Source organism: Tupaia chinensis, unplaced genomic scaffold, assembly GCF_000334495.1.
Source record: "Tupaia chinensis unplaced genomic scaffold, TupChi_1.0 Scaffold144602_1, whole genome shotgun sequence".
NCBI classification, from domain to species: Eukaryota; Metazoa; Chordata; class Mammalia; order Scandentia; family Tupaiidae; genus Tupaia; species Tupaia belangeri.
In genome coordinates, this window is record NW_006204462.1 from 70,804 (window position 1) to 84,712 (window position 13,909).

The 13,909-nt window shown below is 57.7% G+C and overlaps 1 protein-coding gene across 4 annotated transcripts in view; it reads right to left on the reverse strand.

Moving 5' to 3' along the window:
- Window positions 1-3,225: 3,225 nt before the first annotated feature.
- NRG1 (neuregulin 1) overlaps window positions 3,226-13,909 on the reverse strand; it is a 312,205-nt gene continuing 301,521 nt past the window's right edge. For 3 of the 4 annotated variants that reach the window (XM_027767759.1, XM_006167181.2, XM_027767761.1), the window contains 5 exons: window positions 10,034-10,136; window positions 8,105-8,231; window positions 5,424-5,554; window positions 4,542-4,733; window positions 3,226-3,929 (listed from right to left, as the gene is read on the reverse strand). In XM_027767759.1, coding sequence (XP_027623560.1) covers window positions 3,278-3,929; window positions 4,542-4,733; window positions 5,424-5,554; window positions 8,105-8,231; window positions 10,034-10,136 — 1,205 coding nt within the window. In that variant the 3' untranslated portion in view covers window positions 3,226-3,277. The remainder of the gene's footprint in view (window positions 3,930-4,541; window positions 4,734-5,423; window positions 5,555-8,104; window positions 8,232-10,033; window positions 10,137-13,909) is intronic. The other variant, XM_027767760.1, reaches the window with a different exon arrangement.

The window sequence follows — 13,909 nt, forward strand, 5'->3', positions numbered from 1 at the left end:
CTCCGTGCCACGGCTGCCTGCTGGAGGGGCCGGCCAGCACGCGCCGGGTGGCAGACCGCGGCACCGCCAGCGCCCGCCCGAGCTCCCGGGGGAGTCTCTACTGCAGCGTGTCTTTCACGGGAGATGGACACTTCAAATAAAGCACGATTACTTATTGCTCAGTAGTTTGGGTATTAAATTGTCTCGTTTATCAGTACCTCATAGCCTTCACATGTGCACTCTTCAAACAGTGTCAATCACATACACATTCTTTCTCCTAAACAATAAATTATTCTCAAAAAAGAAAAAGGAAAAGATACATAATTTTAAAGCAAAGGAAAACAAAAAGCATATTTTTGACACCTATCTTAAACATGAAAACAACTATGTTAGATGTTTAAATATAAATAATAAAGGACATTACGTTATTTACAATGTTACACAACAAGCTGAGAGGAGAGACTGACATGAACTTCAGATAGCAAATGATTTCAGAAACATCCGAGCAATGTCCTACGTATTTACATAGAGCACGTGACAGAGCGCGATGCCCGGCCAGCCCGCCTGCCCTCCTCGGAGTGTACCATGGTCTTCGCAGACACCTCTGGCTGGCAGAAGGTAGCCAGCACTGCAGGGAAGACCAGGCCTTCTGTTCCCACCAGCGCGGGCCGTGCGCCCCCCACCCTCAGCCAGACAAGGGGCCGTGTCTGCAGAAGGTACCCTGGACAGACTCCGCCCGGAGCGAGACAGTCGCACTGAAACGGAAACGAGGTGGCAGGTGCGGTTTGGGACAGTCCCTTCCGGAGTCCCATTCTGTAGAAATCAAGAGGCTGTCTAGGCACTAGTGGGAAAAGGAAAAAGTCTTTCTGGGCAAGCGGGAAAAGAGGAATCAAACCAGAGTGTGGAGGGAGAGTCCTGCCTTTACTAAGCTCACTGCACACCCCTCAGGGCCATGACGACAGCCCCAGAAACAGAGGGGGCCTCCAGACTTCCGGGCCGTCTCACTACCTTAGACCCAGGACAGCGCTCCGTGTGCTGGAACCCACAAGGGGGGCGTCGGACCCCACCGCACGGCCTGAACTTATCGACCGGGTGAGGGAGAGCGACATGGCGATGCAGCATCGCAGAGAGGGCCCTGCGGACAGACTGCGGACTGCAGCAGGCAGCTCCGAGCAGCTGGCCTTTCTCATCAAGGGTCACTCCCACCTCTGTGGGTGACAGGCTGTCCCACCTGACATGCTGCCTCGGTGTGTGAGCAGAATCGAGCTGGAAGCATGATTTCTTCTTGTCCTAAATTTTCATATCTATGTCTGCAACTTGAAAATGTACGGCCATTCTCCTGCTAAGGTCAAACTGGCTCGCGGTTGTAACAGAAGAGTCGGTTCACTCTTGAACATTTACACAACAGGACATCTGACTACCCCAAAGCCCAAAGAAGCAGAAACAGAATCTCTGGGGTTTCGTTGCCAGAGGACGCCTTCCTTAGCCTAGCGAGATGAGTCAAGGCCTCACAACCTCAGCGAGAGGCTGCCTGGCTGCCCCCTGCCTTCCTGCACGTGCGTGCAGTCGCTGCAGGGTCGGAACCAGTGCGGCCGACAGTGGAGGCTGAGAAGCTGATGACGACAGAGCAGAGCAAGGGCCCGTAGACAGTGGCGGAGACGTGGACACAGACACTAAGGGCAGCCTCAAGGCCCTGCAGACGGGGTCTCTGCGAGGAAGACACAGGGGCCCGAGGACGCCCTCCATGTGGAGCCCACGCTCTCCGTCCAAGCCCTGTTCCACGTCACTGTCCCTTTAATTAACATAACTTGGGTGACAAAGGAGCACAGGTCCACCTGCAAACAAGAATCTGTGCCTCTCGCTGCCTCCACCTCCTGCTAAGCTGCCCCCTTTTTGTCCCAGGACTCCTAGGAGACCTCTCAGAGCCCGAATAAAGCTGCAGCCCTGAAATGAGACATTGCGCAGGACCCGAGATGGGCTACAAATGTGAAATTCTCTTATTTTCCTAAGTTAGCAGCTATTTCCAATGTCTACCCCTGTAAACCTTCCTTTGATTCCTAATGCTGAGAGAGCATGCGCAGTTCGGGCCGACCTGCCCCCTTGGTGACGGAGTGAAAGGAAGCGGGAGGTGTCGCGGTGCGGTGGGCACAGGCGGGAGCCACGCCTGCAGGGACGGACAACTGCTGTCTTCTCAGCACTGCCCAGACGCCCGGACCTCACCCCGCGGGGCCCTTCTGGCCACAGAGCGCCTGCACACTGGCCACTCCTGACTGAGCTGTCCCTGCAGGGTGAGGGCGTTGAGGCAACACTGAGAAACAAGGGGAGATGACGGGAGAGAGGTCACGCGGCTGCCTCTTCCCCGGGCCCTCTGCGCCCCCTGGCCAGCCACCACCAGGCTCAGTAGGAACGTGCCACTCTGGGCCACAGTCTGCCTCTTCTTGAGCTGCGAAGACACAGCCAGCTCTAGCTCCCAACCCGGCGGAGAGCACCAGGCAGAAAGGACTGCACCCTGTCGCCGTGGGTGAGGCCTTTCCCTGGGTGAGCTGCGGGATCATCCCCCGAGACAGCGAGAGCGAGTCCTTGGGGCAGTTGTGGTGCTTACCCCGCAAGCAGGCCCAAACCCCACTTTCCAGCTATCCTGAAAACTGTTGCTTTTTGTCGCTTTCTTCCTACAAGTGACATCACGGGCCGCAGCTTCCCGTGTGTTTAACAGCAGCGTGCTGCGGACCTACTATGGTCTCAGAGCCCGGGGAGCTGGCCTCCGGCTGGCAGAGCACACACATGCGCTTCGCATCCCGAAAGCAAAAGGAACCTCATACAAAAGAGAAGAGCATTCGGACGGATGTGCATCACAGGAGTGCGGGTGGGGCACGACTACGGGCAGACAGAGGGGCAGCTGCGGGCCTCGTGGGTGCAGGTCACATCCAGTGGGCACCGTGCGCAGTGCACATGAAGCCAGTGGACGCTGCACAGCAGGGCAGCTAGAGTGCTGCGGGAAGCCCCCGGCGACGGCCAGTTCGCTCTTGGCGTAACGTCACAGAAAGGCACCATTGATTCTTCCTCGTTTTGAAATACTGTAAAAAATTGCTACATATGGCACGTAACACATTTTTACATACATATATTTAATTTATAAAAGTTTTTTTTCCTGTTTTCTATTTGCAGAACTGCTAAAATAAAATAAATTGTTTAATTTAAGATTGCATATTTTATTATATAAAATAAAGTTTTACATTTTTAGGTGGCATATTTTATTATATAAAATAAAGTTTTACAGGTGAATCTATGTGTTTAGGTTTTATACAGCAATAGGGTCTTGGTTAGCTATTACACTAGACAGCCTGGCCTGCAACTCCTCTTGCGTGGAGAAGCGGCCTGCTGGGCTAGTCCTGTCGGCCAGGCGGAAGGCTGGCGCCGCCTCCAGGCTGGCTGCCAGGGGGTTCTGAATGCCCAGGAACGGCGTATCCTCGCCTACGCGCTCGTCTTCCGTCTCGCTCTCTGAGTTACTGCCCTCGGAGCTGCTGTTGCCTTCCACTTCCGATCTGCTGGCCGCATGGCCGTTGGGCTTGGTTCTTTTGGCCCGGCGGCCCAGGGCAAGCGTCTGGGCAGGCCCCCGTGCTGGCTCGTACTCCTGCGTGGTCTCGTACTCCTCGTCCTCCACGACCCTCAGGGGGCTGGGGGGCGGGCTGCTGCTCTCCTGGGCAGGGTTGAGGTGGAAGGCGCCGAGCGGTGAGGGCGGCTGGTCCGGCTTCTTGTCCCGTGGCCTGGGCGGCGTCACCAGCAGCAGTGGCCTCTCCTCCTCCACGCAGGGGCTGACTGGCACGGAGGGCATGGACACTGTCACGCTGGATTCCGGTGGGGACAGTTCCGAAGGGGGCGACTTGGGGGAGCTCGGCGTGTGGAACTCTATGGGTGACATGCGGGCCGGGGTGGTCATGGCCGACACATACCTGCGAGAGCACAGAACACCCGCGTGAGTGCGCTCGAGGCAGCAGAGGCGCAGGGCTGGGCAGGGGATACGCACCCGTCTGCCTGCACGCGCGTCTGCCTCGCAGGCTCGGCTGGGCGACTCAGCGCCCGGGATCTGCAGCCATGCAGCATGGGGCCCCTCTCTGACCGCATGCAGACACCCACTGGATATACCACCTGGTGGCCTTGAGCCAGTGAAAGGGCAGGGCAGCATCAGTGCATGGGGACGTGAGGTAGGCCCGACCCCGGGACTGAGCTCAGACAACTGGCCAGTGGAATTAGGAGGGGTCTTTAGCAAGCCTCGGTGCCAATCTGCTAATGGTGCACCTGAAGAAGCCGAGGCCCCCAGTGAGCCTGGGCCCGCACGCAGCAGGAGCTGGGAATGCCACATCAGCTGTGCCTTGCATAGCAAGTCACTCTGGCTCTTTGAGGGTCTGCGGCTGCCTGCCACTGGGAGGATGAGGGGATCGGGGAGATGCGTTCAGCCAGACCGCGGAGTGCCTCGTCACCAGGTCATCCTGGGCCCCGGCTGGGCTGCAGGCGCTCCAGGGCCCCCTGAGCCCTCCACGCGGTGGCTCTGTCCCGGGCCTTACCTCTCACTGTGAGGAGAATCCCGGTAGGAGTCGGGGGTCTCTCTGGCGTGCCTGAGGAAGCTGGGACACTCCCGAGGGCCTCCCAGCCCATTGAGTCGTCCCCGCGGGCCCCCTGCAGGGCTGCTGGGCCTACTGTTCTCCACCGACGACATCAGGATGACAGAGTGGCTTTCTGTGTGCCCATTGCTCCAGCTACGGGAGAAATGCAGGAGACGTTGTAACCAAGTGACACGGAGACGCAGGAAGCGACTCCCACACCCCAGGTGACCCGGCCGCTGCTCTTCCTGCCACTTGTCCTACAGCGATGGGCAAGGACGCCACAGAGAGGCTCGGGCTCAGGCCGGCCTGGCCAGGACACAGCTGACAGAGCTAGCAGGCGCCATGCCGACCCAGTGCTGCCCTGGCCTCCCTGCTGAGCGCGTCCTTGATGTATCACATGAGCTCCGTGGGGTGTCTGGCGTGCTTTCATTTTAGCGTGTGCTCAGACAGGGAGCCCAGGACACTGGAGGACGTGGGGTCCTGCTGAGGGACCAGTTCCCTCGTGCAGCCTCCAAGGTGGTCCAGGAAAGGAGGAGCTCAAGTCCCAGGGCTACTTAGACTCGGAGACAGACGTCCCCGTGTGGCCGCTCAGGGAGCCGCAGGCCTACACAGGGCCAGTGTCCAGGTGGGGAGCGAGGGTCCTCTGTGGCGGGCACTGGGCTCTCCTGTAGCCAAGGACCCCATGCACGGATTTACTCGGTGGTCAAGGACAGAGCTGGACGATGTCCATGTGCCAAGACCACCGTCCCACTGCCCCAGGGGCTGCTCTTCCTGCCCTCAGCAGTGACCAGAAACGCCAAGTGCCACCCCGTCCTTGGGCAGTGCCCTCCTCTGGTCGCATACCTGTGACTAGGGGTCTGGGTGACGGTGGTGGAATGGTGGGTTGTTGACGTATAGTGACTCGTGGAGAAAGATGTCTCTGCCTCCCTCTCCACGGTGGGCTCACCAGAGATGACATTCTTGGACACGTATTGCTGGGGACAGAGGGGCGATTGGGAGATGCACGTCAGTCAAGACGCCAGCTCTGCCCAGGCGCATGCAGACGGCACGGCTGCTCCTGGCTGCCCGCTGCTCCTGGCTGCCCTGCTGCTCCTGGCTGCCCGCTGCTCCTGGCTGCCCGCTGCTCCTGGCTGCCCGCTGCTCCTGGCTGCCCGCTTGCTCCTGGCTGCCCGCTGCTTTGTTTTTGTGAGAGGAGGGCAGTTCATGAATTCCTTCCAGGGTGTGTGCCACCGCAGTGTCTAGCACAGCTACCTGGGCCCCCTCTTCTTTCCACTCCACACTAGCAGCTTTCTCACATCCGCACTGCCACCTCAAGCTGGTACGACTCAGAGGACTGATGGGTGTTTGAGTGAGACAAACCCAGGGACGTGCTCTGTCTCAGTTCAGACGTCAGGTGACTGGGAGAAACGGAAACCCCGACGTTGGGGTCTACCTTTCTCCCCACGTCCTGCGCCCCCTGCCGCCCCGCCCCACGCTATGGCTGGCATTTCTAACTTGGAACCATCGGTGGGACTAACGGGCGTTGAGAACGTCGAGGAACGGCCAGCGGTCAAGGTCGCAGCTCCTGCAAGCCTGGACAGCGGCCTCTTCACTGCAGGTCACGGTGCCAGGACTTGCTGCGTTCTGTCAGCCAGAGGGGCCCATTTCAAGGTTGTTTTAAATACCAAATGTAGTTAAATAATGGGAAAAGGTATGGAAAGGAATGCTCTTTAGTCAAACAGAGCACTCTGTAGTCTGATGGGCCGTGAGCTCTGAAGAAACTCCTATCTTCACAGAAACTCAAAAATGCTCAAAACTCTAGCTGGGTCTCTCCTCGCAGGTCTTCCCGGGAAGAACAGCTAACTAGCTTTAAGGAAAAGATTCCGGGCCTAGCAGGTGGTATAGCGTGGTTAAGGCTCTGGACTCCCCCAAGGCTGACTGCAGTTCGAGTCCCAGACCCGATGGCTTGAGAATCATGCCATACGTGAGTGCCTGTGTGTGCCCAAAATCCCAGGAGGAGAACAGAGGAGCAGGGGCTGCGCTATGGCGTGGTTTCTCACTTTCTCTCTCACTCTCTCTCTCTGTTCTTGGTGAGTGAATATGCCCTATAGCAAAAACCCTAAGATAAAAAAATTTTAAAAAAAGATTCCTGGTGACCAGCCGTGGTCTGTGCACTGTCCACCAGGGCTTCATCGTGGGCATGACGGCTCCGGGAAACTGACGGAGCTGATACCCGAGTGGACACTGCGCTCCTGGGCTCAGTGTTTTAGGTGGATTATTCTAGCTCACAAGGAGACTCTGCCGTAGGGGTTATTTTTAGATCTGTTTTCATAATGAAGAAACAAGGTTGAGAAAGGTGGAAGCCCGAAGTCACACGATCTGAGCCCCCACTGGCCCCCAGGCAGTCGTTCTCCTGGCCTGTGGGACAGTGACAGGCCAGCTATGCTTGCGGTGAACGCACGCAGCCAGGAGGCATCCCCAACCCTGTCCTGAGGCCATGCTGGGCTCGGGCCTGGGCTATCCGGCCCCACTCAGCACACGCTCTCTCTGCAGGACAGCAAATGCTGACTGTAATTCCACGCTTTGTCTGTAAAACTGCACATCGGAGGGAAATGAGAGGCGAGACAGGACGGCTACGCAGGGATAAAAAGAGCAATGCTTCCAGGGGCCTCGTGGTGCAGGGTGCGCCGGCTACGAGGCTGGGCCCCGTGGGAAAGCCCTGCGTGTGCTGGTACATGCGTGTGGACTGCGATCCAGCTGGCTGAGGCTGAGGAGCTCTGCTGGGGGAACCCATCTCTATCTCTCTTTCTCGTTAGTGGGCGAGATAATCACATAACCCTAAGGAACGAGGAGTCACACTCGCAGTCAGGAGATCCGGGCCCAGCTCCAGCCTCTCGTGTGCGGGGGTTTGGAAGGTAACGAAGAACCACGCACCTGCCCTGGTGATCTGTGGCCCGGATTTGGAAGCAGAGCTGCTGAGGTATACCTAAGCGAGCTCTCTGGGGGCCTAAGGGTGCATTTCACTTGGAGGCACGACATCACTTAGACGAGCCAGGAAAGTAGCACCGTGTCGCCCAGCTCTGGTGCTGAGAAGCATGTTTGTTAGGTCATGGAACCTTTCTGGGCCCGCTTCTTCCTTGGGAAACCTGGTCATCACGCACCGTGAGGGGCCCCGATGGAATACGACTGAAGGCCTGGCTCGACTGTCTGGTCTAATCAGCTGCAGACCTGCGTAGTCTTCAGTCCCAAGTTACAGATACAGAACACATTTTTCCTGATCCTTACTACTGACTTCATCATTGTTTTGTTCTCCTCCTGGTTGGCCTCCCTAGAGAACAACCCAGAGCGTCAGCTGACCCTGACTGAACACGAGTACGAGGAAGCGCTGGTTCCACGGTGGCCAACTCCACTCTAAAACATCCCCATTATGTGCTCCTGGAAAACCCGGGATTAATGGCAGCAGCTCTGAGTCTAAGCGTTAGAATAAACGGCAGGGCGCCGACGGAGGGAAAGCGCTGTTTTGCCACCGGCCAAAATCAACCTACATTCACCAGCTGCACGTTCTCGGGGGGCGGGTGAGGACGGTGCGGCCCGTTGGCGATGTTCACCATGTGGTTTCGCTCCGACCGCAGGCTCTGCCGAAGCCGGTCATGCAGCTTTTTCCGCTGTTTCCTGCGTGGGAGACAGTGAGCGTTCATTTCCCTGCGAGGCACCTTCCTGGCCATGCCACATCCCTGCTCTGCCAGCGCCTCACAGCGGAGGCGTGCCCACTGCATCTCGGAACAGGTGGGCTCGCGCATGGCCTGGGGGCAGTCCTAAGGCCCTACCTGTCCCTACCGAGCTGAGCTGTACCTCGGAGGGGCGAGAAAGGGGCGGGCCAGCGAGGAGCTGTTTCCCTAACCTTCTCATCGGTGTGTCTTCACCAGCACCCGTCAGGCGGCGTTGTGAGGTGACAATCTGTGCCGTAGAACTCAAGGCTGAGTCCATTCATAACCCCCCATGTGTCCCTTAAGTAAACAAATTTAGGGACCAGCAGATGGCATAATGGTTATGTCGCTAGACTCCCATATAGTTGACTGTGGTTTGCTGTGGTTTGAGTCCCAGGCCCAGCAGATTCCAACTCACACCGGGCAGGTATGTGTGTGCCCAAGAACCCAAGAGGAGAATGGAGTAAAAGGGATCACAGTGTGGTCACCCCCTGGGGATTTCTCACTTTCTGTCTCTCTGTCTCTGTATCTCCAGCAAGGGCACACGCCCTATAGCAAAACAATCTCAAAAAAACAAAAAACAAAAAACCACGAACTTAGTTTTGAGCCTGCACATTGCACAGTTACTGGACGCCCGGTCTCACAGAGGTGAGTAAGATGGACTGCTAGGCTGTCGGGTTCCGCCATGACCGCGACATGGTCCTACGCTCACAATGCTGTTGGTGTGACTTGGTCACAGACACTGAGGCTGGACCTGGCAAGGCTGAGTGCTAGCTCTTCCTCCACGCTGGAGACACGTCACGGGACACTGAGAAAGCACGGTCCCTGCCGCGATTCAGGGCATAAAAAGCACGTTGTTCTGTTCTTCAGTACAACGTCAAGATCATGGTCACCTTCCCAAGGAAGAGTTATGGAGAAGAAGCCCCTCACTGGGGAACCAGCACTTAGCGTCATGGCTATGTGGCTGGACTCCCATGTAGTCGACCGCAGTTCGCGTCCCGGACCTGGTGGCTTGTAAAACTCACTCCGGGTGCGTGTGCGTGCGTGCCCAAGATCCCGAGAGGATAATGGAGGAGAAGGGATTGCAGCGTGACCATCCCCGCTGGGGGGTGATTTCTCGCTGTCTCTCTGTCTCTCTCTGTCTGTCTGGCGAACGCACACGCCCTATAGTGAAAATCTCTCCCCAAAAAAAGAAACCCCTCGCTTGACACCAACCCAAAAGGGTTGGAAGTGGGAAGGAAGAGGAAAGCATTGGAGTCAACGAGATGCAGGTCATGGCAGGCACCTGTGTCCATCGGGACAGGCCGCGAGGGCCAGGCGCGAGCCTCTGCCTGAACGCGGGCTTCCTCCCACGTGCTCGCCCCACACTGGGAGAACGTTTGTCCTGGGGACCGAGACACGGCAATCCTGTAACGCTCCAAAACTGCATCTCAAAACCGCCGATGTCTCCTTGTCTCCCAGGCTATGGCAGACTGGACGTGTCTGCAGGTGGGGGCCACCTGTCGCACCACCCCTCCAGTCGCACAGGTGCCTCTGTCTCCCTCCAGCCTGTTCCCTTCTGTGTTCTGTGGGGCGGGGGTCCGGTCAGAAATCATCACATAAACAGGCAAAGCTCCCCAAGGGCTGGGCCTGGAGAGGACCTCAAAGGGGACTACTCAGAGAGAAAGGGGAACGCTCTCCCTGCACCCCCCACACCCCGTCTGCCAGCCCCGGCACCAGGGCGTGCGTGCGTGCATGCGTGCGCGTGCGCGGCGGGCGGGAGGTTACTTGGTCTTGCAGTAGGCCGCCACACACATGATGCCGACCACCAGCAGCGCGATGCAGATGCCGGTGATGGTCAGCACCCTCTTCTGGTACAGCTCCTCTGCCTCTGCAAAGGGACAAGAGCAGGGTCACTAGGTCGCCACGCGGCCAGGATGCACACCCCCAGTCGGCATGCTGCACGGCACTGCCCACGTCCACAAGAAACAGAGGCACAACTGTCCACGACACACACTAAGGCACCACGTACTCGCTCGGTGCGGCAGAGTCGGGCCCGCTGGGGCCGTTTGCCACACAGATACTGTGCGCGAGAGCTGCTTCAGTTTTAATAACTTAAAGCGAGTATGTGATATTAAACTGACAAATCATAAACATTAATTATAAATGAGCTATTTGCTTATATTTCTGCAGGTTTTACTTTAAAATAAATCTCTTGCAAAAATAAAATAAAAATCTCTTGCAAAGACAACAGGAGTCAACAGTGAAGAGCTGGTCCCATCGGGCCCCTCCCCACCCCGCCCCCATTCCCATTTCCCAGCTACTTTATACTGTCACTTTGTATCCAGTGGTCTTTACAAAGAGTTATTTCTAACTTAAACAGTAATCAATTCAAAGACATTAGCAAACATGAACTTGGCTTGTAGTTAGCAAGTAAATGCAGTCCGGATCTCTGATTGAACAGGACGTGAATGTAAGTGACACAATTTAAAGTTAGCAGGGCACTGTATCAAAGAAAACCCACCATGACGGGTGGGAAGCTCTGGGCCAAAATGGAGGCTTGTCCTTTGGAGGACAATTACTGCTTCACCAATAGCCCCGAGAGCGCACATTTATCTGTCTAAAGAAGCGGCCGGCACACAGGTGTGATCTGGGCCAGGTGCGCACTCCATGGCCGGGATGCTCACCAAGGAAGCGTGACTCAGAACTGCGAACTCCAGCCACCGCCACATCCAGCTGCGACCGTCTAATTTATTGAGGTTTTCCTACTTGCCGATCGGCTTCTTTGTGGATAATTTGATTTACTAAGGTCAATCAACTTCTGACAAGATTTGCTGATTTAATGGGGACGCTGGTCTCTGGATTGGAGATGCCACCGGGTCTTATCACACAGGTGGGAAGACAGTCCCGGACAGAATCAGCAGTGCCAGCTGCTCACCTGTGGTGACCACCAAGCTGGCTAAGAACTGGGGACACTGTAAACAGAACGGCCTTATCTGGGCCTCCGCTGGGACACTCAGGAAGTACTTTCCGGCTGCACTCACTGAGAGCACAGCTCGGTGAGTTCTCTGGAAATGAAGAGGCGGGTTTTAATTTCTGTGATACAGTGGGCCTTATCGTTAAACAAGATGTTTCCTACAAGCCGAGCCCATGGCGATCACATTCCAGTAAAAGGTCAAGAACATTGTCAACTTAATAAAAGAGCTCTGGTCATTAACAGGAGGAGGAGGAAGAGGAGAGAAGTCGGGGGAGACTAAAGGCTGCGTAGATTATACGAAAACAAACCAAAAGGGTTGGAAGAGGGAAGGAAAAACAAGCCAAGAAGACAGACAGGACAGGATGGAGAGCGAGGAGTGACACAGGGGAGCGAGGTTAGGGTGGAGGAGCCGCTGCCGTCCCTGGCACAGCACGCCCGACACTGGGAGCAATGAACACACGAACACCAGAGAGTGCTGGGAGCAGAGGAGGGTGCGGGGTGGAAGGGCCACCATACAGCATAACCCTCACTAGGCTGGAGGCTGGGCCGGGTTAGGAAGCGTGGCAGCAGGTGCGCTGCGTGGACCCACGCGCGGGAGACAGCGTGGCTGTCGCGACCGTGTGCCGCACGGTGAGGACGAAGAGTGAGTGCCTGTGTGTTAATTGCTAGTGTATGGGGGCCGCCCCCAGGGCCCAGGTGGGGGCTGTCTGTGAGGCTCTGCTGATGCTGCCATGGCCTGCCTCCCTGACCGTGGCATCCTGACCAGCTGATGGCACGTCTGTCTACCAGGACCCTGTGAGTACCGCGTGAGGACGCGGAGCAGGGTCTCAGCCTCAGAGCTGGCTCAGGCAGGAGCGGGTGCCAGTGCAGGAACTGGGGCCCAGCCCCAGCCTGGCCTGCGCGCTACTCTGAATTCTGTCCAGGTGGCGAGGTTCTGCTACAGCAGGGCACGGGTATCCTGTGTGCTCTCGGGGACTCTCTGGCCGGGGCTGTCCGGGTGGCTGCTGACTGGCTAACGGGGGAGTCGGGTCTGGGAGCAGACAGGGTCTGGAAACGTGCCCGGTGTTTCCCAGCAGACTGGCCGAGGGACAGGTCATTTCACAGACACCGAGGGCCGCGTCATTTCACAGACACCGAGGGCCGCTCCATGACGCTTGTGGGTTGAGGCAGGTGAGGTTCAACTGTGCGTGGACGCCTTCACCAGAACACGAGGTCCGCCTCAGAACCTCCCTTTGAGCTTTTGAGTCCTGCTAGGTCAGGTGACCGCAACGTGAGTGCAGGCCAGCGTAGGCAATGGCTTCTGTAACCCTGCTACGCTGTGTGACAGGCCCGCTGGGGCACGGGCACATGAGACAGGCTGGAAGCAAAGGGGCCGTGGGTGGGGCCGGCGCGCCGGGGGCCCAGCGTGGCTAGTGCCAGTGTGTCCACGGCAAGTTCGTGTTTCAGTCTGACCTGGCCGGGGTGAGACACGGAGCCTTTGTCGCTCCTGTTGTAATTGACATTAACCTGGACCCAGCGGCTTGAGAGTCACGCCGGGCCACATGCGTGCCTGCCCGAAATCCAAAAGGAAAATGGGGGAGAAGGCATAGCGGCACGGCCACCCCGGGGGCGTTTTCTCACCTTCCCGTCTGCGTCTCTCCAGGGCGCACACACCTTATGACAGTGCCCCAGATAAATGGCGGTAACCGACTGGCGAGGGCCGATCTCCCGCAGGACACAAAGCGCAGCTTCGGAGGCGGCAGTTTCGGGCTGGAGCCTCTGCCGTGCGCCTCTGAGGGCTGCACACACCTCCCGTCTCCGCAGCCTGGGGCGGCCTGCCAGGGGAGAGGCTGGCATCTGGACCATGCTCTCCACCACTGGCTGGGGCGGGGACACTACGTTCTGCAGCCAGACCCTGAAGGCAGGAAGTGGAGGCAGAGACGGAGGTCGGGCAGCGGGGCACGGTGCCCCTCCCTGGGGAAGACGAGGGGCCATCTTGATCCCAGGGAAGTCACCACGCCTGGGATCCCTCCGTGCGGCCGGCAGGCGCTCGCCTCTGAGACGTTCTCTGACACGCACAGGCCTGGCCGCCTAGGTCATGGGGGAGCTCTTCAAAGGAAAGGTTTTCTCCTGGAATTTGGGGGAGGGTGGCAGCTGACTTTCTCTGGACTTGCTAGAGCACGCGGCCTCGGTGCCCTCGTGCACACAGCATGCTGGTGCAGTCTGCAGGCCTGTCTTCCACACCAGCAGCAGCCGCGGGGTCCTCCTCCCTGTCACCGGGCCTCGGGCTGGGGATGGCGCCCTGCTGCACCAACTTGGCCGCCTGCACCTCAGAGACGGGCCTGTCTTCCCAACTACCTGGAATGGAGGCTTCGGAAGGAGCACCGAGTCTCGCCTTGGGGAGTCTCTCTCCTCTGTTTTCAGTGTGCTCATCTACGCGACTGCTTTCTGGACAAGCTCGGGGACTCAAAGTTAATCCCACTAGTGCTAGAGTCTTTGCCTGAAACAGCACACGGCTTCCCGTTCTGACTGCTCCCTTGCAGTACCACCAATCGGGTATCTGGAGTATCTCCAGAAAACCGGAGTCACTCGGGGCCACGCCTACACTGCCGCGCTGTCGGGCGGGCTCTGGGGTGCGAGAGGCCGTTTTGTACTGGAGGTCAAATCGGGCGTCTGTTAAGCAGATGCATTTGAACCTCAGCCCCTGG